General features: G+C 41.8%; 1 protein-coding gene across 1 annotated transcript in view; it reads right to left on the minus strand.

Annotated features, from left to right (window-relative positions):
- Window positions 1-24,447, minus strand: part of LOC133163713 (DENN domain-containing protein 1A-like) — a 146,439-nt gene that overhangs the window by 28,126 nt on the left and 93,866 nt on the right. Inside the window, 5 exon segments of the mRNA XM_061293881.1 lie at window positions 4,429-4,516; window positions 5,314-5,415; window positions 11,167-11,292; window positions 13,195-13,296; window positions 15,576-15,621. Coding sequence (XP_061149865.1) covers window positions 4,429-4,516; window positions 5,314-5,415; window positions 11,167-11,292; window positions 13,195-13,296; window positions 15,576-15,621 — 464 coding nt within the window.

Consider the following 24,447-nt stretch of genomic DNA (forward strand, 5'->3'; position numbering starts at 1 on the left):
TCAACAACAATATTGTATCACGTTTTCCCAAAATTATGCAGCACTAAAATGTGGACAAATATTCAGTAGTCATTTAAGAGCTGGTATTGTGCATTTAAGCACATATTTAGTATCCAAGCTGGTATTGTGTATGTAAGCACATATTTAGTATACATCCGTCCATCTGCCCAGCCAGCCAGCCTCTACCACTTGTCAGATTGCAGGGGCAGCAGTGTGTGTTTGTTACCAGTAGTTGAATATGTATTATATTTAACAGATTTATGTTTGATTCATGTTGCACTGTTTTTTTGTTTTTTTTTAAGAAATTGTGTGTTAAATGTCAGCACGATTAGCACCTCGGACATTGCGAGTTCTCTGCTCCTGGCCCTCCTGTCCTATTATGCACTGTTCATCATCAAACCTGCTCCCGGTTCATTAACTCTGCTAGTTAACGCTGCACTTCCGTCACTCCCGTCTGCTTAGACACACTCATGCCTGCCACCTGTTTTTGCTCTGGTAACTTATTCCTGTTTGTCTGATTGGCTGTGTAGCAAAATGCCTGCTTGCTTCCGCCTTGTTTGACTGCTTGCTTTGTACTCTGCTAGATTTGACCACATGCCTGTCCACGACTACGAACTTGCCTTGGCCTTGCCTGCCTCGACGCCAGTCGACGCTTGCCTGGTAACTGGGTCGTCAGCCTGCCTCGTGCACCTGCTCTGATGCAGCTTCCCATTTCCCATTCCCGAAAAAAAGACGTTCAGGATGCACATGTTTGGGCTGCCTGGTCCGCAATGCTGTGACTTAAGTTTGTGTATAAAATAGTGACATTCTATGTCAAATTGCATTGCTTACATAACCATTGGTTCTAAAAATTAAGATTCTTTTGAAAGAGGCCCACAGAATCTTTATCAAGAGATTTCACTATATACACAATGATAAAAGGTTATTGTATAGGTTTATGTGTGACAAATAGTGAAACCAGTGATACTTGTGTACAACAGCTATAAATGTTTAGAGTACGTAAAAGTATTTGACGGATTGTTTTGGTGTTAGGTCAATTTTGGGTGTATTCAGGCCTGACTGTTCGGTCTGCTTTAAATGGACCAGGGTTCGATTGTAACGCTGGTCCGGACCTTTTGTGCAGGTGTGAATACACGCAAACGAATCCTGGTGCGGATTAAAGGAACCCACTTTTTAAAGTGGTCACAGCTCTCTTCCAAATGAACTCTGGTGCGGTTTGCTTCAGGTGTGAATACAAACAGTGATTATCAGAACCAACAGCACAACTATGCAAAGCAGGAACGCAGCGCGTAAAACTCGCATGTTTTCCTCCATTTCCGAGCCTGTGCTCTGTGTGCCGCCCTGGTCATTGCTGTCCAATAGGAGCACAGATCATCACAAGCGTGGATGTGTATACAGTAATCCCTTGCTACTTTGCCCTTCACCTATCGTGGCCTCGCTCTCTCGCGGATTTTTTTAAACAAATATTGCAGATACATTCAGTGCATGGCTGATTTGATTTTTTTAGTCTGCCACACACACACACACGCACACACCCTTACACACACGCACCCACCCACACGCACGCAACCACCCACCCACACACACACGCACACATTCACAGCGTCATAAACAATGAAGCACTCAACCCAGGCAACAAGACCACCCCTACACCATCAGCGACTCCTCGATGGTCGTGGCTTTTTGCGGCGTCATTTGGAGCGCAAGGGCTTTCTCTGCCCATATGACACTAATGGCCAATGGGAACATGTTGATCTGTGTCCTTGCAGTGGATTGGCTTGGCAGTTCTAACAACATTTTATCTCAGCCTCCCGCACTTTATTCACTCCGTCTGCATCAACATATCAGCAGCACCTCTGACTTGCACTTCATTACACACATACTATCATGTCTGCGCTCCTCGACTGCCAAGCGGAGTAGAACTGCGTGTCTGCTTTTCACTCCCAATCGGATCGTCCTATTTCCCCGTCATAAAATTCTAAAAAGTCTTGTGCGGATGCTCTCACGCTGCACAACAGCTGGTCAGTACGGCGAGAGCAGAGCGGAGCCGTTGCACGTTTACATTTTAAAATGACGAGACGGCCAGCGAGCTTGCGTTGTGCAGGCATCTCGAAACACAGCGGTTCAGGCAAACGAGAATCAGGTGGCAGGCATACGTGTCAAAACAGACAAAACTGTGAGGACTGACGATTAGCAGTTCTATATTGGCGACGCGCACCTCAGAGGTCTAGCGAGGAGGGTGCGTGATGCCATAGGCCAGCAGGGCGAGAGCGGAGACGTGACAGTCGCGCACAAAGGAAAAATGCACCGCCGTGCAGAAACAGTTGGGACAACGGCAGTGAGCATAACCACGCATGTAGAAAAAAAGCACTGTTGTCAGGATTTGGGACAGCGGCCGCCAATGAGCACTCAGCACAGGGCGTGGCTCTGAGCAATGTGTGGATGCCCTCGCGCTGGGCTGCCGGGATGCGTCAGCAGGTCAGCACCGCAAGAGCAACGAGGAGCCGTGACAGATTTACACTTTAAAATTTTAAACGTTTAAAAATACAATAAAGTGTTTAAAAATGAAATTATGAAAAAGTCTTGTGCGGAAGCGCTCGCGCTGGGCCGCGGGGGCGCATCAGTAGGCCAGCACGCAAGAGCAGAGAGGAGCTGTGACACTTTAAAATGTTTTAAAAAGTGTTTAAAATACAATACCGTATTTAAAAGTACAATAGAGTGTGTAAAAATGAAATTATAAAAGTCTTGTGCGGCTGCGCTCGCGCTGGGCCGCGTCAGTCGGCCAGCATGCACGAGCAGAGAGGAACCAGACACGTTTACACATCAAAAAGTCTTGTGTGTATATTGTAACATTATATTAACTCATATTTATTTTCTTGTTTATTTAAATGAATAAGAATGTTTCTACTAGTCAATTTGAGTTTAAAAATTTTACAAAAGTGTTTAAAAATACCATAATTATTTTAAAAACAATAAAGTGTATAATACAACAATAAAGGTTAATAAAAGTCTTGTGTGGATGTTGTATATATTTACACTTATTTATATTCTTTATTTCCCTATTTATTTAAATAAAGAATGTTTATGAAGATCTGTTTGACTTTAAAATATTTACTAAAGTGTTTGAGAATACAAAAAAACATTTAAAAGTGCAATATACTAGTATAATATAATAGTGTTTAAAAATACAATAAAATACAATAAAGATTGGCGGCTCGGTGATGCACTGGGTAGCACGTCCGCCTCACAGTTAGGAGGGTGCGGGTTCGATTCCACCTCCGGCCCTCCCTGTGTGGAGTTTGAATGTTCTCCCCGGGCCCGCGTGGGATTTCTCTGGGCACTCCGGTTTCCTCCCACATCCCAAAAACATGCTTGGTAGGCCGATTGAAGACTCCAGATTCTCCCTAGGTGTGAGTGCGAGTGCGAATGGTTGTTTGTCTCTGTGTGCCCCGCGATTGTCTGGCAACCGGTTCAGGGTGTCCCCCGCCTACTGCTCGATGACGGCTGGGATAGGCTCCAGCATGCCTGCGACCCCCGTGGGGACTAAGCGGTTCAGAAAATGGATGGATGGATGGACAATGAAGATTCATAAAAGTCTTTTATGGATATTGTAACTTTCTCTACATTTTTCACCTAGAACCGATTATCTGCGAAAAACGAGGGATTTCTGTACTTACCGTATTTATTCCAATTATCGCCCAGGGCAATAATTAGAGAAGGTTTAAGTCCAACAGGGGGGGTGGGCGATTAATAGAGAACACTTTTTGTCAGATCGCCAAGGGGCACTGAAATGGGTGATAATATGTATATTTTCCTTATGTAGTATGCGATACCTGCATCTCACTGGTGTAGAACAGCGGCTGTTTTGATCTACCTCTAACAGCGGGGGGCGTCAATTGACGCTCCATCGATGCGACACGTTACCGTCGCACATCACATGTTGCGCACGTCATGTTATCGCGATCGTCTTGTTCGAGCGCAAGCCCCGATAACGTAATTGCGTGAGGATATTGTAGCGGAGTGACGAGTGTAATTGTATCATAGTTTATGGAGAAAAACAATTTAAATGGGACATTCAACGTGCTGTCAAATCAGTCATATTTAAACTTGCGCAATGACGTCAGCATGCGGTCGCGGAGGAAAACTAAAGTTTGGCAATAATTGGAGGTATCGATGTTTTTTATTTATGTCATCGCTAACACACACTGGGCGATTATTAGAATATGGGCGATAATTAGAATAAATGCGGTACTTGCAAAATGTACTGTCTCAATAGGAACAGCACCAAACATAAAAGAATTAAGTCCGCTTTTGGTTCGGACCAAAAAACGTATTAAAGGACTTTTCTGGTCTGAATACACCCTTAATCGACCGGCCAATCAATCAGTCAGGCCTTATAATAATAATGATTCATCAACACTGGCTCACCTTCAAAATTGCCATTGTTGATCTCCTCCTCAAAGATGTCACTGAAACCTTCTCCAGAGTTTAATATCTCCAAACGGCCATCAATGAACTGTAGTTGCAAAAACAATTTACTTTACCTTGGTCTTGACTGTGACACTTTTCTCATATGTGTGCTATTCATCTTCAAAAATAAACTAATATAATGCTCAGGTTTATCAACCAAAAAATCCTGACAATGTAAGCATTTCTTGACAAAGTGTCCCTGAAAAGCAATGACAGACGTTTATCATTTCTTTTGCTGACATGTAACCCATTCAGGGAAATATTGCTTTGGTTTTTGGATGATCTGGCTTAGTTTTAACACTTTTGAACAAATTAATCACAAAAACAAGGTTCTATTGTACACAGTACACACACAATACCCTCAATAATTATTGGCATCCCTGGTTAAGATGGGTTTTAAAATATTTTTAATTATATAATAATAATAATATATACAGTATGTATAATATGATAGAATAATAATTTTCTCCCTGCTGTTTTGTTGTGAAATGCAGTTTGCACAGTATTAACAGCGATGCTAATAAATTGTGGGACATAGCATTTGAAGTAAAATAATTACTTCTTGATGTGGATTTTTTCCCTAAATGCGCTTGAATTATATGGTGGATTTTTTGGGGTGCTATATTATTTAGTTGAAATTAAAGAACATCTTGCCAATAATTATCGATCGATTGATCATTTGTTTCTGTCTATACATTATACATCTATACATCTGTAATATATGAAAATAAATGTCCCAAATTGAAATCTAAAGAAGTGTGTTTTAAGTGTTTTTGCTAGGGAGTTTGTTCTCTTGGTAGAATAGAGCATAGAAACAAAATTTATATGAATGCAGAAGATTACCTGTTTGAAAAGTTGAAGCTGGATGGCATTCTGAAGGAAGTCTCTCATAGCACTCAATCGATGGTTTACAAAGGTTTCTTCATTAAATGTTATTGGTTTACCCTGAAATTGCAGAAACTGAATTTAAAGTTTAAAACGTGAAAACACCCAGCCAAATTGCTGGAGACAAGTGATTCTCAATTAGAAGGTAAAGACCCAAAAGTGGGGTGCTGTGGAATTGAGGTCTTCGAAGTATTCTCCCCACCGACTCACGACATACCGAGTCGAGGTCAGCAGCACACCGTCTCCACTGTAAACAGTGTTAACGGTGCTCTGCTTCTCTCTCCCTCCTGAGATGCCGGATGGTGGACCAGAATTTCCTTGAAGTCGTCTGGAAGTCATTCTCCATGGCCTCACCGAACTCCTCCCACGCCCAGCAACCGCCAAAGCCGCGTTCCGCTTGGCCATCCGGTACCTGTCAGCTGCCTCTGGAGTCCCACAGGCCAAAACGGCCCGATAAGACCTTCTTCAGCTTGACGGCATCCCTTACCACCAGTGTCCACCAGCGGGTTCAGGGATTGCCGCCACGACAGGCACCAACGACCTTACGGCCACAGCTCCGGTCGGTCGCCTCAACAATGGAGGGGCGGAACATGGTCCACTGATTCAATGTCCCCTGCCTCCCCCCGGACGTGGGAAAAGCTCTGCCGGAGGTGGGAGTTGAAGCTCTTCTTGACAGGGGATTCCGCCAGACGTTCCCAGCAGACCCTCACAGAGCGTTTGGGTCTGCCAGGTCGGACCGGCAACTTCCCCCACCATTGGAGTCAACCCACCACCAGGTGGTGATCAGTTGACAGCTCCACCCCTCTCTTCACCCAAGTGTACAAAACATGCGGCTGCAAATCCGATGACATGACTACAAAGTCGATCATTGAACTGCGGCCTAGGGTGTCCTGGTGCCAAGTGCACACATGGACACCCTTATGCTTGAACATGGTTAAAAGTTAAAGTCCCAATGATCGTCACACGCACATCTGGGTGTGATGAAATTTGTCCTCTGCGTTTAACCCATCCCCATGTGATTTTAATCCATCCCCTGGGGGAGAGAGGAGCAGTGAGCAGCAGCGGTGCCGTGCTCGGGAATCAGTTGGTGATCTAACCCCCCAATTCCAACCCTTAATGCTGAGTGCCAAGCAGGGAGGCAATGGGTCCCATTTTTATAGTCTTTGGTATGACTCGGCCGGAGTTTGAACCCACAACCTTCCAGTCTCAGGGCGGACTTGGGTTGGAATTGGGGGGTTAGATCACCAAATGATTTTCAATATAAATATCAATATATCAATATCAATGAATTTACATTCCTTTAGAGGTCCGTTTTCGCGTGTTAGCGCGATCGCGAATTTGCATCTTTCCGCTAACTCGTTAGCCTGCCCAGTACTTCTTGTCAACATGTTACACGCACACATATTTACATTTTCAATATTTATACAAACTTTATTTATACTATTAATGTATTATTTACATGTTTGAAACAATTACTTAATGTTCTAATAATAAAATATGCACTTAAATGGTTTCATATACATTATTGACACAAAAAATGTACAGATGAGAGGTTGACCCTACTTCGCGGATTTCACTTTTCGAGGGTGGGTTTTGGAACCAATTATCCGCGACAAACAAGGGATTACTGTAATACATTAACTATAAATCAAAGGTTAGTTAAAACAAACATGATGTTACCGTATTTTCCGCCCTATAAGGCGCACCTAAAAACCTAAATTTTTATCAAAAGTCAACAGTGCGCCTTATAGCCCGGTGCGCCTTATATATGGATCAAGTGATGAATTTGTTGATCCATACTGGTTGTACACAGTGCTCTGCCAAAATGTTTTAGTACGTTTTAGTACGACTAGTAAATTACAAGGTCGCATCGCTTCCCAGCATTACGGTAACTGTAGTCAGGGGGCGTCACCGAATAGCTGTTGTACCTGCGAGGCTATTTCATTTCAAAATAGGCTGCTCCGTTAATGTTTCGAGTAAATCTACGGATCGATATGGAAGGGAAACATAGGTAAGTAGTACCAATGCGTTAGATCGAACTTTAGTCAGTTCTGATCATTTTATAGGAGATCGTTTGAGAGACGCGATTGTTTACGCTTTGCTGAGGCTCATGGGAGATTCCGAGCTGAGGGTCATGTTTTTTTGCGGATGGCTAATGCTATAACGATAGCTGCTATACGCGCGAGGCTATTTCATGTCAAAATAGGCTGCTCTGTTAATGTTTCGAGTAAATCTACGGATCGATATGGAAGGGAAACATAGGTAAGTAGTACCAATGCGTTAGATCGAACTTTAGTCAGTTCTGATCATTTTATAGGAGCTCGTTTGAGAGACACGATTGTTTACACTTTGCTGACGCTCATGGGAGATTGCGAGCTGAGGCTCATAGGAAATTGCGGATGGCTAATGCTATAACAATAGCTGCTATACGCGCGAGGCTATTTCATGTCAAAATAGGCCGCTCTGTTCATGTTTCGAGTAAATCTACGGATCGATATGGAAGGGAAAAATAGGTAAGTAGTACCAATGCGTTAGATCGAACTTTAGTCAGTTCTGATCATTTTATAGGAGATCGTTTGAGAGACGCGATTGTTTACACTTTGCTGAGGCTCATGGGAGATTCCGAGCTGAGGGTCATGTTTTTTTGCGGATGGCTAATGCTATAACGATAGCTGCTATACGCGCGAGGCTATTTCATGTAAAAATAGGCTGCTCTGTTAATGTTTCAAGTAAATCTACGGATCGATATGGAAGGGAAACATAGGTAAGTAGTACCAATGCGTTAGATCGAACTTTAGTCAGTTCTGATCATTTTATAGGAGCTCGTTTGAGAGACGCGATTGTTTACACTTTGCTGAGGCTCATGGGAGATTCCGAGCTGAGGGTCATGTTTTTTTGCGGATGGCTAATGCTATAACGATAGCTGCTATACGCGCGAGGCTATTTCATGTCAAAATAGGCTGCTCTGTTAATGTTTCGAGTAAATCTACGGATCGATATGGAAGGGAAACATAGGTAAGTAGTACCAATGCGTTAGATCGAACTTTAGTCAGTTCTGATCATTTTATAGGAGCTCGTTTGAGAGACACGATTGTTTACACTTTGCTGACGCTCATGGGAGATTGCGAGCTGAGGCTCATAGGAAATTGCGGATGGCTAATGCTATAACAATAGCTGCTATACGCGCGAGGCTATTTCATGTCAAAATAGGCCGCTCTGTTCATGTTTCGAGTAAATCTACGGATCGATATGGAAGGGAAAAATAGGTAAGTAGTACCAATGCGTTAGATCGAACTTTAGTCAGTTCTGATCATTTTATAGGAGATCGTTTGAGAGACGCGATTGTTTACACTTTGCTGAGGCTCATGGGAGATTCCGAGCTGAGGGTCATGTTTTTTTGCGGATGGCTAATGCTATAACGATAGCTGCTATACGCGCGAGGCTATTTCATGTAAAAATAGGCTGCTCTGTTAATGTTTCGAGTAAATCTACGGATCGATATGGAAGGGAAACATAGGTAAGTAGTACCAATGCGTTAGATCGAACTTTAGTCAGTTCTGATCATTTTATAGGAGCTCGTTTGAGAGACGCGATTGTTTACACTTTGCTAACGCTCATGGGAGATTGCGAGCTGAGGCTCATAGGAAATTGCGGATGGCTAATGCTATAACGATAGCTGCTATACGCGCGAGGCTATTTCATGTCAAAATAGGCCGCTCTGTTCATGTTTCGAGTAAATCTACGGATCGATATGGAAGGGAAACATAGGTAAGTTGTACCAATGCGTTAGATCGAACTTTAGTCAGTTCTGATCATTTTATACGTAGGAGCTCGTTTGAGAGACGCGATTGTTTGTTTACACTTTGCTGAGGCTCATGGGAGATTGCAAGCTGAGGGTCATTGGTTTTTGCGGATGGCTAATGCTATAACGATAGCTGCTATACGCGCGAGGCTATTTCATGTCAAAATAGGCTGCTCTGTTCATGTTTCGAGTAATTCTACGGATTGATATGGAAGGGAATCGTAGGTAAGTAGTACCAATGCGTTAGATCGAACTTTGGTCAGTTCTGATCATTTTATAGGAGCTCGTTTGAGAGACGCGATTGTTTGTTTACACTTTGCTGAGGCTCATGGGAGATTGCAAGCTGAGGGTCATTGGTTTTTGCGGATGGCTAATGCTATAACGATAGCTACTATACGCGCGAAGCTATTTCATGTCAAAATAGGCTGCTCTGTTCATGTTTCGAGTAATTCTACGGATTGATATGGAAGGGAATCATAGGTAAGTAGTACCAATGCGTTAGATCGAACTTTGGTCAGTTCTGATCATTTTATAGGCACTCGTTTGAGAGACGCGATTGTTTACACTTTGCTGAGGCTCATGGGAGATTGCGAGCTGAGGCTCTTAGGAAATTGCGGATGGCTAATGCTATAACGATAGCTGCTATACGCGCGAGGCTATTTCATGTCAAAATAGGCTGCTCTGTTAATGTTTCGAGTAATTCTACGGATCGATATGGAAGGGAAACATAGGTAAGTAGTACCAATGCGTTAGATCGAACTTTAGTCAGTTCTGATCATTTTATAGGAGCTCGTTTGAGAGACGCGATTGTTTACACTTTGCTGAGGCTCATGGGAGATTGCGAGCTGAGGCTCATAGGAAATCGCGGATGGCTAATGCTATAACGATAGCTGCTATACGCGCGAGGCTATTTCATGTCAAAATAGGCCGCGCTGTTAATGTTTCGAGTAAATCTACGGATCAATATGGAAGGGAAACATAGGTAAGTAGTACCAATGCGTTAGATTGAACTTTAGTCAGTTCCACTCATTTTATAGGAGATTGTTTGAGAAACGCGATTGTTTACAGAGGGCTCGTTGGTTTTTGGCTAGTGGGTGCAGACCGCAACCCTAGTCAACCTCAGTTTGTTGCAGTAAAGCTTCTATTTTATGCGCCTTATAGGCCGGTGCGCCTTATATATGGACAAAGTTTTAAAATGGGCCGTTCATTGAAGGTGCGCCTTATACCCCGGTGCGCCTTATAGGGCGGAAAATACGGTACTTTAAATGTTTTGCACTTAATTTGTACATCCTTTATTTCCTACCACTATATGGCACCTCCAGCAGATTGTGTTTGCACAATCTGGACCACAGTCATGTTTTTTTTTTCAATACTTTCAAGAAAAAGACAATTCAAGCAATTTTCTCTTGTATTTAAGCTTGTAAGAGGATAGCAGCACCTGGATACTAGTGTGAATGGAATGGGTCAAAATGCCAATATGACGGATGGTAAAAATTTGTCGCAACATTTTTTGATTTGGGGACGAAAAGAACTATTGTTGGAGTCTACTCCCTAGTGGGGAGTGCACCATTCGCATTCCTTGGCATAAAGTTAACACCACTTATGCCCAAATTACTCAATGGGTGATCGTTTTTCTTCTGATTAAGGAAGGTATTCACACCAACACAATAAAAAAACACACTCAAAAAGTGAGTTGAATTTGATCCGATCTGTTATGATTGAGTCTCTGGGTTCAGGAAAGTGTACAGCGCTGGACCGCTTTTTCTACCCTGCCGAAGCTCGTGCCGGCGCGCGGAGTCAAAAAACCGGTGCTCTACTCCTGCAATCCACACACTTATGAAGTAGCCTGCCAAGGTTACAATTCTAAAAATAGGAGAGGAAGGGGGCAGCTGATCGTGTATGCTAACTTGAGGTGGTGTCATCCAACAGTACAAAATCACTCTCACAGAAAAACTGGCTTCTTGACTTCAATATGTTATCTGCAATGTTAAATTGAGTAATTCACTGACCAACTCAATCTGAAGAGCATTTCTGTAGCTGCCAAACAAAGCTGCTTGACTCTTGAGGAAGGCACGGGCCACACCATCACCTGGTGTTGTTGAAAACTTCCTCAGCCGACTTTTTAGAGATGAAACCTAATGGAACAACAATGGAACAAAAAAAAAATACATCAAATTTATGTGATCATCATCAGCTACTAAAAAAATTACATTCACATTTTCTACTCTAAGGTACACAGTGGGATGTTTTAAACAAACTCAACTAAAGCTTCTGATTAAGAGTGAGTGGAGATTAATTTTCTATTGGAATTTTACTATAATAATTTTAAAAACCTGATTAGTTAATAGTTTTTAGTCTTCTATTTTTTTCCTACCTAATTAATATTCAGTATCATGAGAAGCTACTATAATACTACTACGACGACTATCACTGCGACTGCTGCTTCTACAACTATTACTACTATTACTCCTACTACTTCTTCTATTACTACTTTGACTGCTTCTCTACTACTTCTACAACGACGACGACTACCATTTCTACTGCTGCGTCGACTACTACTACTACTGTTTCTACTACCACTACAACCGCTATTACTACTGTATTTTCCACATCATATGGTGCACTTGAAAGTCTTTTGTGTGGACCGAAGTTGTTTTGTGTGGCTTCCGTAATATACAGGCGTAATATGTAGACCCGATGAACCAATCAGAGGACATTACGTTCTACGTCGATCGGGGCAAAAACAATCAGAGGACTGTACGTAACACGTCGAGTACGTACCTCTGCCGCCATTGATAAATAAATACTATCGTTTGTGCAAAGCAAGCAGCATTAGGACCCTCTAAAATGGTATCGACATGCTTATGAGGCACAACTCAAACTTTCTGAAAAACCGGGATCGTTGACGAGGAGAAACGTGACAACGAGACAATGACGAGAGGGAATGTGGCATGTTTAACGGCGAACTTGTCCAACTGTTTAATAATTCGGATACAGAAGATGAGGACTTTGATTAATTTGCCTATGAAAATTGATTAACAATAATGTGAGTACAATAAAAGTACAATTGAACTCATACAACTCACGAGTTGTTTCCATGACTTTTCTTTTTTTTTTTTACCGCAAGTCATGACATGCATGCGCCCTATAATGCGGTCTGTGGATTAAGTGCAGAAGAGCCTTTTAACCCGAAGCGCCTTATGGTGTGGAAAATACGGTACTCCTAGGAATACTTCTTGTGCTACTACCACCACTACCACTACTACTACTACTACTCCTACAATCAACTGAATTTACCACAGGTGCACTCCCATTAAGCTCTAAGAACCTCTCAAGGCTGATTAGTGTAAACATGATGCAGTTAACCGTATGTGATTTCTTTCTATATGTTTTCTTTTCAATAATTATGTGAGGTGTTGTGTTGTGTTGTGTGTAGATTTCTGAGGGTAAAAATTAATGTATTCCATTCTGGAATAAAACTATAACAAACATGTATTTGAACAAAATGTAATATGTAAACTGTAGAAACTGAATGTCTTCTCAGTTTAGATATTTTAAGTTGAAGCTTTAATAACTTTCATTCACAGTTACAGATGGTATAACATTGACTCCTCGCTTGTCCTGTCCAGCAACAACTCTCTCTCGCTGTTCAACACCCTCTCACTTCCTCAGTTTCTTAAAGGTGTAGGGTCTAATTATCACAACACTACATAAACCATATTGTATTATCTGTAAAATGCATGTGTCTAAACGAGGCAGGGACTGGTGAGGTGGTGTGTAGTATCAGCGAGCCTGTGACCAGTACTCCTGAGACCGTGGATATTCCCACGCGTATCACGGGAAATAAGTGTCCAATCCAAACCCATACAAATTGCTTCACAAACATGAATAAATAAACTTCTTAGAAAGACAGTCTAAACCTTGTGACAAGAGATTGTTTCATGTCTTGTGTGCCTAAGGATGGGACCATTTTGTTCATCAAAATGGGTGCGGGATGAATATAAAAGAAAACATCTACAACTGCGATTGCTCCTCACCACATCATGGGGTAGGCATTGAAGATCATTATAGGGTGTTTGAAGGGTGTTTGTGTCCACATTCAGGATCACGACATCTTCCATAGCCATTCCAAGAACTTTCTAAATACAATAATTAAATATAGTTAGAAGAAAATCAAGATACGAGTTGTACAAACAATATATATATATATATATATATATATAAACATAACAAAAACACATATATATATATATATATATATATATATAAATATAAAAAAGTGTATGTGTGTGTGTGTGTGTGTGCGCCTTTTGTTTTTCTACTTTTTTAATTAACCCTTTATCTTTTCAACTCTCACTAACTTCCATGGCTTCAATCAATCAATTTGAACAATTTTAGATTGGTTTCCTCTGCTCTCCACTCGACTGGGACAAGCTTTACCGACTGACTAATGATCTTCTCTTAGCTATGGACTCCGACACCTCATCAATACCATTATTATTTGATTTTAGTGCTACCTTCGACACTGCCCATCACAACATAAAAGCTGTTCTTTTAGATCGTCTTTAAACGAGTTTAGTACAGTTAGATCATTCTCAGACGAGCTTCCATAGTAGAAGCTATACATTAATAATGACTGTGGGGCGCAGCTCCTCACAGCATCCCCAATCCAACCCTTAATGCTGAGTGTCAAGCAGGAAGGCATCGGGTTCCATTTTATAGTCTTTTGGTATGACTCGGCCGGGGATTGAACCCACGACCTCCCAGTCTCAGGGCGGACACTCATACCACAAGGCCACTGAGCTGGTCAAACAGTAATCCCTCGCTACATCGTGGGTTTTTTATCGCGGTTTCAGTACATCGCGGATTTTTTTTCCAAATTTAAAAAAAAAAAAAATTTAAAGTCAAAACAAAACTTGTAATTGAGGAGTTATGGCACAAAACATGCCCACGCGCCAGCAGAAGGCAAGGAGTGCCCACACAATTGCAGTGCGTACACCTTTTTATTATTATTTTTTTATAATAAGAATTCCAAAAACATATTTACGGTGTTGTACCTTGTTATAGAATTTTTTTTATAATAATAAAAGAGTTTAAAAACATATTTACAGTATGTACACTTGTACCTTATTATAAAAAATATATAATAATAAAGTCAAAAGTCAAAACAAAACTTGTAATTGAGGAGTTATGGCACAAAACTTGCCCACGCGCCAGCAGAAGGCAAGGAGTGCCCACACAATTGCAGTGCGTACACCTTTTTATAATTTTTTTTTTTTATAATAAGAATTCCAAAAACATATTTACGGTGTTGTACCTTGTTATAGAATTTTTTTATAATAATAAAAGAGTTTAAAAACATATTTACAGTATGTACACTTGTACCTTATTATAAAAATCATATAATAATAAAAGTTGTTCTACAAACATATTTACAGTATGTGTTAAGAATTCCCCATGTTATTTATTTTATTCAGCCACGCTTTGAGTTGAAGTAGGGTGATTTATTTTGAAGGCCGTTTTCAGGCGATATCACTTTCTGTTTTACGTTCGTGTACATATGTCTGTTACAGTCATTGACGATGTAAGTAGGTCTCCTAACAAGAGAAATGAATGATCACGTGTTTAACCTATAGGACAATGTAGTATTGCTCCAAATGTTCGTTTACATTCCTTTAGAGGTCCGTTTTCGCGTGTTAGCACGATCGCGAATTAGCATCTGTCGCCTAACTCGTTAGCCTGCCCAGTACTTCTTGTCAACATGTTACACGCACACACATATATTTACATTTTCAATATTTATACAAAAATGTCTGCATGTTATTTATACTAGTAATGTATTATTTACATGTTTGAAACAATTATTTAATGTTCTAATAATATGCACTTAAATGGTTTCATATACATTTATTGACACAAAAAATAAACAGATAAAAAAAATGTACAGATGAGGTGAGCATACTTCGCGAATTTCACTTATTGCGGGTGGTTTCTGGAACCAATTATCCGCGATAAACGAGGGATGACTGTAATGTCACATGTGGTCTCCCGGCGGGATCGGTACTGTTCATCGGGTGACATTATATGTAAATATAACATTAGCTTTCATTGTTCTGCAAAATATACCCAATTATATATGCCGTGGAGTTACTGTAATCTTGAGGCATGTCTTGATGAAATTAAACAATGGATGAACACGAGGATCTCACAAAAAAATCAATTATTTTTAACTTTGTTACTGGTTTATTGTTTTTCAAATGTTATATTCTTTTTTATTTGTTTGATTTGTAAGTACAGCACTTTGTTTCAGCTGTAGTTGTTTCTAGAATGTGTAATGAGTTATCTTGAGAAAATAGCAATATTTGAATATAAAATGAATACAACTAAACGCAATAGTTTCTGCGAGCAAATCACTTACCTCCATCAGGCTGGAATGCACTCCAATGAGGTAGGGCATTGGAGCACTGAAAAGAAAATCATGTGATGCCTCAAAATTCAATGTATCTTTTTGGTTAGGTTTAATGAATCTTAGCATGAAAGATAAAGATAAGTTAAAGCAACAAATCTGTTACTGATCACTAATAAGCAGTTGAAGAAAAGAGAAAATGTATTAACGCTATTTCCAGTGAGATAATGCATTTTTTTGTTATCGCTATCCACCTTATTCCTACACCCCATGAACTTTGGCATGAATTAGGTGTGTGACTTCTGGTTACATAAAAATGTCCAAGTCCACTTTCTATGACAGTTGCAGACAATGTGAGAACATCAGTTGTTGCAGGTTGTATGCAGATCATCGACATCTCATTCTGAACGGTACCCAGAATGACAGTGTGGTGGCGATCATAGCGTAGTTCTTGTCACACACTTGTGAGGAGTAACGACAGAAAGGACATTCGACAATGCTGCAGAGCTGAACAGCCCACGTAACGACGATCCATTAAGATATCAGGACACATTTCATGGAAAATCGAGTTGTTCTGCTTTTAAAATCATTTTCTTGTCTATTTGGAGTCTCCTGGAGTGTAGAAAAGTGTAATCTATCCCTCCAGGTGCTGCAGAGATACTTTTATGATCTGTTTGGAGGGCTATATTTTACTCCGTTCAGATTTCTCCATTATCTATAACTTTTTTTATCTATTACATCACATCCGTTGGGGCAGGACAAACCAAACAAGGTGTTGCCAGACGGAAATTCGCAAATCCGCCATGTTTATTACGAATCCACCATGTCTTATTACTCGGAGAGACTTTTGTAGTCCAAACAACTCAAGGATGTCAAATTGGCGAGATCAAAATGTTCCGTTGTTGGATGCATCAATCCACACAAACCATCCCCCAACATCAGAACCTCAAAGAAGTGTCTGGTCAAATTTCGTTTTTCAAGCAGTGTTCTCACTTTTGTGGGCAAAGTCCTGCTTGTTCAAGGAGTGTTTCAGAAATCTTTTGTCAGTATAGAGAAGGATTCGCCTAAAGCAGTGGTCGTATACGGCCCCCCTCCGCATTAGACCCGGCCCCCTGAACACTACCAGAGACGGAAAAAAATGCTAAACAATACCAGACCTCCTGAACAATACCAGAGACGGGAAAAAAATTGCTAAACAATACCAGAGACGGAGAAAAAAATGCTACTACGACCTCACTTTGCCCCAGCACGTTTTTACCCTTATGGCCACCCATAACCCAGTCATAGAACGTGAAAGAACGGAATAATGGCAAAAAGGTTGGGTGAGAGAAAAACTGATTCCGAATGCAGGGTATTTAACCCGCAGTGGACACATTTTTTTTTTGTTCAATTCAAAGACTGCTTGTCTCGTCTGTCAAGAGATGGTGGCGGTATTCAAGGGATACAACCTGCGCCGACATTAAAGTTCTGAAAGGTGGATCCTGAAAGGGGGATCCTTCCATCTGTGGTCCCTTCTCAAGGTTTCTTATTTTTCCCCTGGTAGTTTTTTTTTTACTTTTTCCTTGCCCTTTTGGGAGTTTAAGATCAGGGGATGCTTTGAGAATAATTGTCAATTGTTTGTCTATGTGAAGCCCTTTGAGACTGCTTGTGATTTAGGGCTATACAAATAAAGTTGACTTGACACCGCGGAGCTTCTTATTTTTATTCGTGGAGTTACCGCAAACTTTGAGATGTGCGAGGAGCTGGCATCCCTACAAAGCTTGAAAGGCACTACGACTGGGGAGGATATTCTCGACAAAGTATGTAAAACAATGCAGCAGTTGGATCTGGACTGGGCAAAGGTTGCCAGCGTCACAACTGACGGGGCCCCAAGTATGGTGGGCGCGCATGAGCCGGGAAATGGAAGAATGGGGTCTCAAGCGAAGTTGAACTTTTACCTAGGATTGTGCACGGCACAGCATAACTTTCTTTCTGTTAAGAACCCACTGAGGGTTATTTGATTCTTTATCGAGTTCATAAATAGTGTTATTGGCCTATATATTTTCCGCGTTATTTTATTCTGTGAAGAACCCAGAGAGGGCTATTTGATCTCAGAAAGGGTTATTAATATTTGGATATGTGTGGTGCGCTGGAGTGTCAGCATGTTTTCTGGAAAACACAAAATGATTACATTTAGGGACACCTGTGATTGTCACACTTTTTCTGTTAGAAACTGACCCCGGCCCCCCATCAGAGAAGGGAAAAGTTATGCGGCCCTCATTGGAAAAAGTTTGGGGACCCCTGGCCTAGAGACTTTGTTTCATTAATGGTTCAGTTCCTTCAATCTATGGAAACGGCGGTCACAGTAAAGCAGTAAGCTTGAGACGACACAAAAATAATAAACTGTGTTTTACTTTGTCTATTCACTCGTTTTCATAGCATTAGCGTCACTCTTTCTGCTGATTTTGGAGCTGTGCGCTCTGTTTCACTTGTGGGTGTATTTTGAGTAGTTGTATCAGATGAATTGTACCAAAGGTGCTGTATAGTTCTTGGGGAACACAATAATGTAGTAAATGCATTCGTTAGCTTCTAGCTAGCGCTAGCATTAGCTTACATCGTACCTTGACTGCAGTGCTTGTTTACAAGACGTCCATAGCATTAGTGTCAGTCTTTCTGCTGATTTTGGAGTTGTGCACTCTACGGTTTCACTTCTTGTGGGTATATTTTGAGTAGTTGTATCTGATGAATTGCATCAAAGGTGCTGTATTATTCTTGGGGAACACAATAATATAGTAAATGCATTTGTTACCTTCTCACTAGCGCTAGCATTTGCTTACTTCGTAGCTTGACTGCAGTGCTTGCTTACAAGACGTTAATAAATATTGTGAGGGGATTTATTTTATTACGTGTTATGTATGGTGTATGGACAGGTCTTCTGCCGTTGATATCTTTTGATTAATCAAAAAGTTTGCGGCGCAAGTAAAGGCTACCTTGGCTAAAAAAACTACAAATATGTGGACCGGAAAGGGAGGTGCACATCTTGCGACCTGAGGGGTGTGAAGTATCTCATTTGTATTTAAAGAGACCACACCAAAATGGCTTGCTCTGAGCCGCACTTCAGAAGAAGTACAAAAGAAGGACCTGTGATGGTATCAAAACGAGGAATTTAGACAAAAGCGTTACTGTTCCACTTCATATAGACCACAACTAAATGAGTAAAGCATAAAACGGTAGAATTTATTAGCGTGATACGTGGGCTTTAAGGGCAGCTCCGAGGGCAGCTGACCACACTTTTCCTTTCATCGGGCGCAACGAGCATTGCTCGATCGTCCGAGAATGGGCCTACTTTAGTAGTATTTGAGAAAACATTTAAATTCCACTTCTTGATAATGTAGCAGGGTAGGAGGATGACAAAAGACACCATTAACAAGAACTACCTACATGTTTGACTACCTTCCCAACTCTGTCGCTTCAGACGTAAGAAAATGGCCAATCACAATGGGGTGTATCAGTACCTAAACCAGGGGTGGCCAACCCGCGGCTCGCGAGTCGCATGCGGCTCTTTGGCTGGTTTCATGCGGCTTTTGTACGTTCATATCAACATTTGTGTTTATTTTTTGTGCGTATTTGGTTCGCTTGAGTTCAATATGGTATTTTGGTCAAACACGCATGCGCGTGAGGTGAAATCCCGCAAAGCAGGAGGGACAAACCCATTTGAGGAGTGTCAATTTTGCTCTCAAAATGGCAAGGAAAAAATGCACAGCTAAACGAATATATGACGATGAACACAGGACGTTTTTAACAGAGTTAAAGTTGTTGAATGCAATGGCAAGCCATTCTGCCTGATATGTCGGACGTCATTAGCGCATTTAAAAGCTTCAAATGTTCAGCGCCACTTCAGCTCACTTCATGCCAATATCGATAAGGAGTTTCCAAAAGGGACTGAATTTTGCAAGCACAAGTTTGGACACTTTGAAAAGTCAGGCAGAAGAATAGGTACAGTTTTTCAAAAAAATTACGAAGCACTCAGAGACTGTCACGCTTGCATTGTTTCAACTGGCTTGGAACATTGCACGGGCTAAAAAGCCATACAATGAAGTGGAGTTCGTTAAAAAATGCCTCAGTGACCATTTTGAAATCTTGGCTCCTGAAAACGACAAACTAAAACGAATGGTCTGTCCCGCCACACATAATAAGTGAAAAAACTTATGTTTTTGTTTGTGGAATTTGTTGAACTGAGAGTTTGTCTGTGTGAGACAATGCACACAATGTTCATTGTTGAAAATGCGGTCTATGGTCTGTGGTTTTAGTACTGTAGGAGTCAATTTGTCATGTTGGTGCGTGGCATGATAATGTCACACAATAAATTTGGCTGAGCAGAGGTGTGTGTGTGCCGGGCATTACATGTAAATCTATAATTCGCATGATAAAACTACGTTCAATCATCAAAATTTATGTGAATATCTATTCAAATGTCAACTTCAACCACTCGCTCAAATACGAGAACAATGGGCCATTTTTGAGTGTTATTGATATGTTCTCTGCCAGAGACAGCTTCCTGCAGCTTACTGACAAAAAACCTTACTGTCCATTAAGTCCAAAATATTCACCAATCCTTCTAATAATTTTAGAGGTTGAAAAATATGAAAGGGTCATGTCACCGGGATAGTTATAGTTCTTTACTAATGATGATGAAATGGTTGATGATTCCACTGTCTCCATCACTGGGGAGGCTATGCCTCACCAGTGCCTCTTCCCCTAAAGCAGTGGTTCTTAATCTTAGTTGTACTAGGTTCATCTTGTTTTGTTTTTTTTTTTTTTTCTTTTTCAATTACTTCTCTGGTTCTTCTATATCAAACAAATTTGTTTTAGGTTCATTTACCTGACATGTTTCGGTGGAATCTTCCGCCTTCATCAGAGTCTAAGGTTCTTAATCTTGTTGGAGGTACCGAACCCCACCAGTTTCATATGCGCATTCACCGAACCCCTCTTTATTAAAAATGATTTTTTTTTTTTTTTTTAAAATTCAAGACAGATTTTTTTTACTGGTGCACAAAATGAGCCGTGCATGAACATCACCTTGTTCAAAGAACAAAACCAACACAATAGACGAACTCACAACAAATTACATACCAGAAAATCAGTGTGACTTCTGCGTCATCACAAATTTACACGATATACAGGTGTGTTCGGACCTCCACAGTGGAGGCTCTGCCGAACCCCTGAGACAGAGATCGAACCCAGGTTAAGAACCACTGCCCTAAAAGGACGTTACAGCGAAGATGGTTCATTTTTCAGTAACTAGCCCAGTTGAAGTATTTTTTACCAGGAAAGTTAGCATTTCCAACTTTATCCATTCTTTTGGTAGAAAAAATGAAACAACAAATGAGGAACTCAATGAAGAAGTACGGAAGTTACATACACAGACGGAGTGCCTGGTAAAGTGCTCAAAGCATGTGCCAATCAGCTAGCCCCTACTTTCACTAGAATCTTCAACTTCTCCCTGGCTCAGGCTATCGTCCCCTCCTGCCTAAAAACCTCCACAATAATCCCGGTGCCGAAGAGGTCTCTCATCACCAGCCTAAACGACTACCGCCCGGTGGCTCTCACTCCGGTAATCATGAAGTGCTTTGAGAGATTGGTTCTTCAGCACAACAAAGACTACATCCCTCTAGACCTCGACCCCCACCAGCTCGCGTACCGGACAAACAAATCTGCAGAGGACGACATCGCCATTGCTCTCCACTCTGCACTGAACCACCTGGAGCAGCAGCGGAGCTACGTCCGGATGCTCTTTGTGGATTACAGTTCCGCATTTAACACAATAATTCAGGACAAACTCACCACAAAACTAGTCACTCTTGGCCTCCATCCTCTCACATGTGCCTGGATTAAGGACTGTTAGACTTGGTCCCCACGTCTCCTCCACTCGCACGCTGAGCATCGGCTCTTCTCAGGGCTGCGTACTGAGCCCCCTCCTCTACTGCCTCTACACCCAGGACTGAAGACCGGCCCACAAAGACAACCTTATCGTCAAGTTTGGTGACGACACCACAGTGGTCGGTCTTATCTCCAAGGATGACGAGGCTACCTACAGAGAGGAGGTCCTGTGGTAGGCTGCCTGGTGCTCAGAGAACAACCTTGCCTTGAACACCAGCAAAACAAGGGAAATGATCATCGACTTCAGGAAGCATAACACGGACACCTACACATTCACGATGAGCGCGTGGAAAGGGTCCACACCGTCAAGTATCTCGGCGTCTCAGACAATACTAACTGGACAGAGAACATCACCTCCATCACAATGAAGGCTCAGCAGCGGCTACATTTCCTGAGAGTTCTCAGGAAGCACAACCTCAACTTCAACCTGCTGCTGACCTTCTACCGCTCATCCATTGAGAGTTTGCTGACATACTGCATCACAGCATGGTTTGGCAGCTCCACCGCTGCTGACAGGAAGAGACTGCAGAGAGTCATCAAGGCAACACAGAAAATTGTCGGCTGCCCACTCCTTTCCCTGACGGACATTTACACCTCCCGCTTTCTCAGCAGAGCCAAGGCTATCTCAGGAGACAGCTCCCTGTTTTTCCTTGGGAAAAATATTTCCCAAGCTTTAAACATCTCAAGGAGCACTGTGCAAGCAATTATATTGAAATGGTAGGAGTATCAGACCACTGAAAATCTACCAAGACCCGGCGGTCCCTCCAAACTTTCATCTCAAACAAGGAGAAAACTGATCAGAGATGCAGCCAAGAGGCCCATGATCACTCTGGATGAACTGCAGATAACTACAACTGAGGTGGGAGAGTCTGTCCATAGGACAGAAATCAGTCGTGCACTGCACAAATCTGGCCTTTATGGAAGAGTGGTAAGAAGAAAGCCATTTCTCAAAGATATCCATAAAAAGTCTCGTTTAAAGTTTGCCACAAGCCACCTGGGAGACACACCAAACATGTGGAAGAAGGTGCTCTGGTCAGATGAAACCAAAATCGAACTTTTTGGCCACAATGTAAAATGCTATGTTTGGCGTAAAAGCAACACATCTCATCACCCTGAACACACCATCCCCACTGTCAAACATGGTGGTGGCAGCATCATGGTTTGGGCCTGCTTTTCTTCAGCAGGGGGGGAGATGGCTAAAATTGATGGGAAGATGGATGGAGCCAAATACAGGACCATTCTGGAAGAAAACCTGTTGGAGTCTGCAAAAGACCTGAGACTGAGACGGAGATTTATCTTCCAAATGCACAATGATCCAAAACATAAAGCCAAATCTACAATGGAATGGTTCACAAATAGACGTATCCAGGAGTTAAAATGGCCAAGTCAAAGTCCAGACCTGAATCCAATCGAGAATCTGTGGAAAGAGCTGAAGACTGCTGTTCACAAACGCTCTCCATCCAACCTCACTGAGCTCGAGCCGTTTTGCAAGGAAGAATGGGCAAGAATTCCAATCTCTCGATGTGCAAAACTGATAGAGACATACCCCAAGCGACTTGCAGCTGTAATTGCAGCAAAAGGTGGCGCTACAAAGTATTAGCGCAAGGGGGCCGAATAATATTGCACGCCCCACTTTTCAGTTTTTTATTTGTTAAAAAAGTTTAAATTATCCAATAAATTTTGTTCCACTTCACGATTGTGTCCCACTTGTTGATTCTTGACAAAAATTAAACTTTTATATCTTTATGTTTGAAGCCTGAAATGTCGCGAAATGTTGAAAGGTTCAAGGGGGCCGAATACTTTCGCAAGGCACTGTATATAGTTTAACATCTATCATATTTTCTATACTTTATTTTTTTCTATATACTTCATTGTTTATTTTGCACTTTCTTTCTTTCCCAATGATTGTCACACACACATCTGGGTGTGGTGAAATTTGTCCTCTGCATTTAACCCATCCCCGTGTGATTTTAATCCATCCCCTGGGGGAGAGGGGAGCAGTGAGCAGCAGCGGTGCCGCACTCGGGAATCATTTGGTGATCTAACCCCCCAATTCCAACCCTTAATGCTGAGTGCCAAGCAGGAAGGCAATGGGTCCCATTTTTATAGTCTTTGGTATGACCCGGCCGGGGTTTGAACCCACAACCTTCCAGTCTCAGGGCGGACACTCTACCACTAAGCCAATGAGCTGGTCATATACTATGTAAAATGACAAATAAAAGGCATTCTGATTCTGATTCTGACATACGTTTCTCCATGAGAGCCCTCAGATACACACAGAGCAGGGTATTGCTGATTATGGCTTACAGCTTAAGAAAACTCAAAAATCCTATCTCAAAATATTAGAATATTTCCTCAGACCAAGTAAAATAAAAAGATTTATAACAGCAAAACCAAATCAAACATTTGAAAATGTCCATTAATGCACTCAGTACTTGGTTGGGAATCCTTTTGCATGGATTACTGCATCATTGCGGCGTGGCATGGAGGCAATCAGCCTGTGGCATCGCTGAAGTGCATTGTTGGGTCTGGTGTCTTTCAGCTTCTTCTTCACAATACCCAACAAATTATCTATGGGGTTCAGGTCAGGAGAATTGGCAGGCCAATTGAGGACAGTAATGCCATGATCAGTACACCATTTACTGGTGGTTTTGGCACTGTGGGCAGGTGCCAGATCATGCTGGAAAATGAAAATCATCATCTCCATAGAGCTCTTCAGCAGACAGAAGCATGTAGTGCTCTAAAATCTGCATTTACTCTGGACTTGATGAAACAGTGGACCAACACCAGCAGCTGACATTGCTCCCGGAACCATCACTGACTGTGGGAACTTCACACTGGATTTCAAGCAACTTGGAATTTTTTTCCTCTCCAGCCTTTCTCCAGACCAGGGGTGGGCAAACTTTTTGACTCGCGGGCCGGACCGGGTTCTAAATTTGGACCGGAGGGCCGAACCAGGAGCAGA

This window comes from Syngnathus typhle, linkage group LG12, assembly GCF_033458585.1.
Source record: "Syngnathus typhle isolate RoL2023-S1 ecotype Sweden linkage group LG12, RoL_Styp_1.0, whole genome shotgun sequence".
NCBI lineage: Eukaryota > Metazoa > Chordata > Actinopteri > Syngnathiformes > Syngnathidae > Syngnathus > Syngnathus typhle.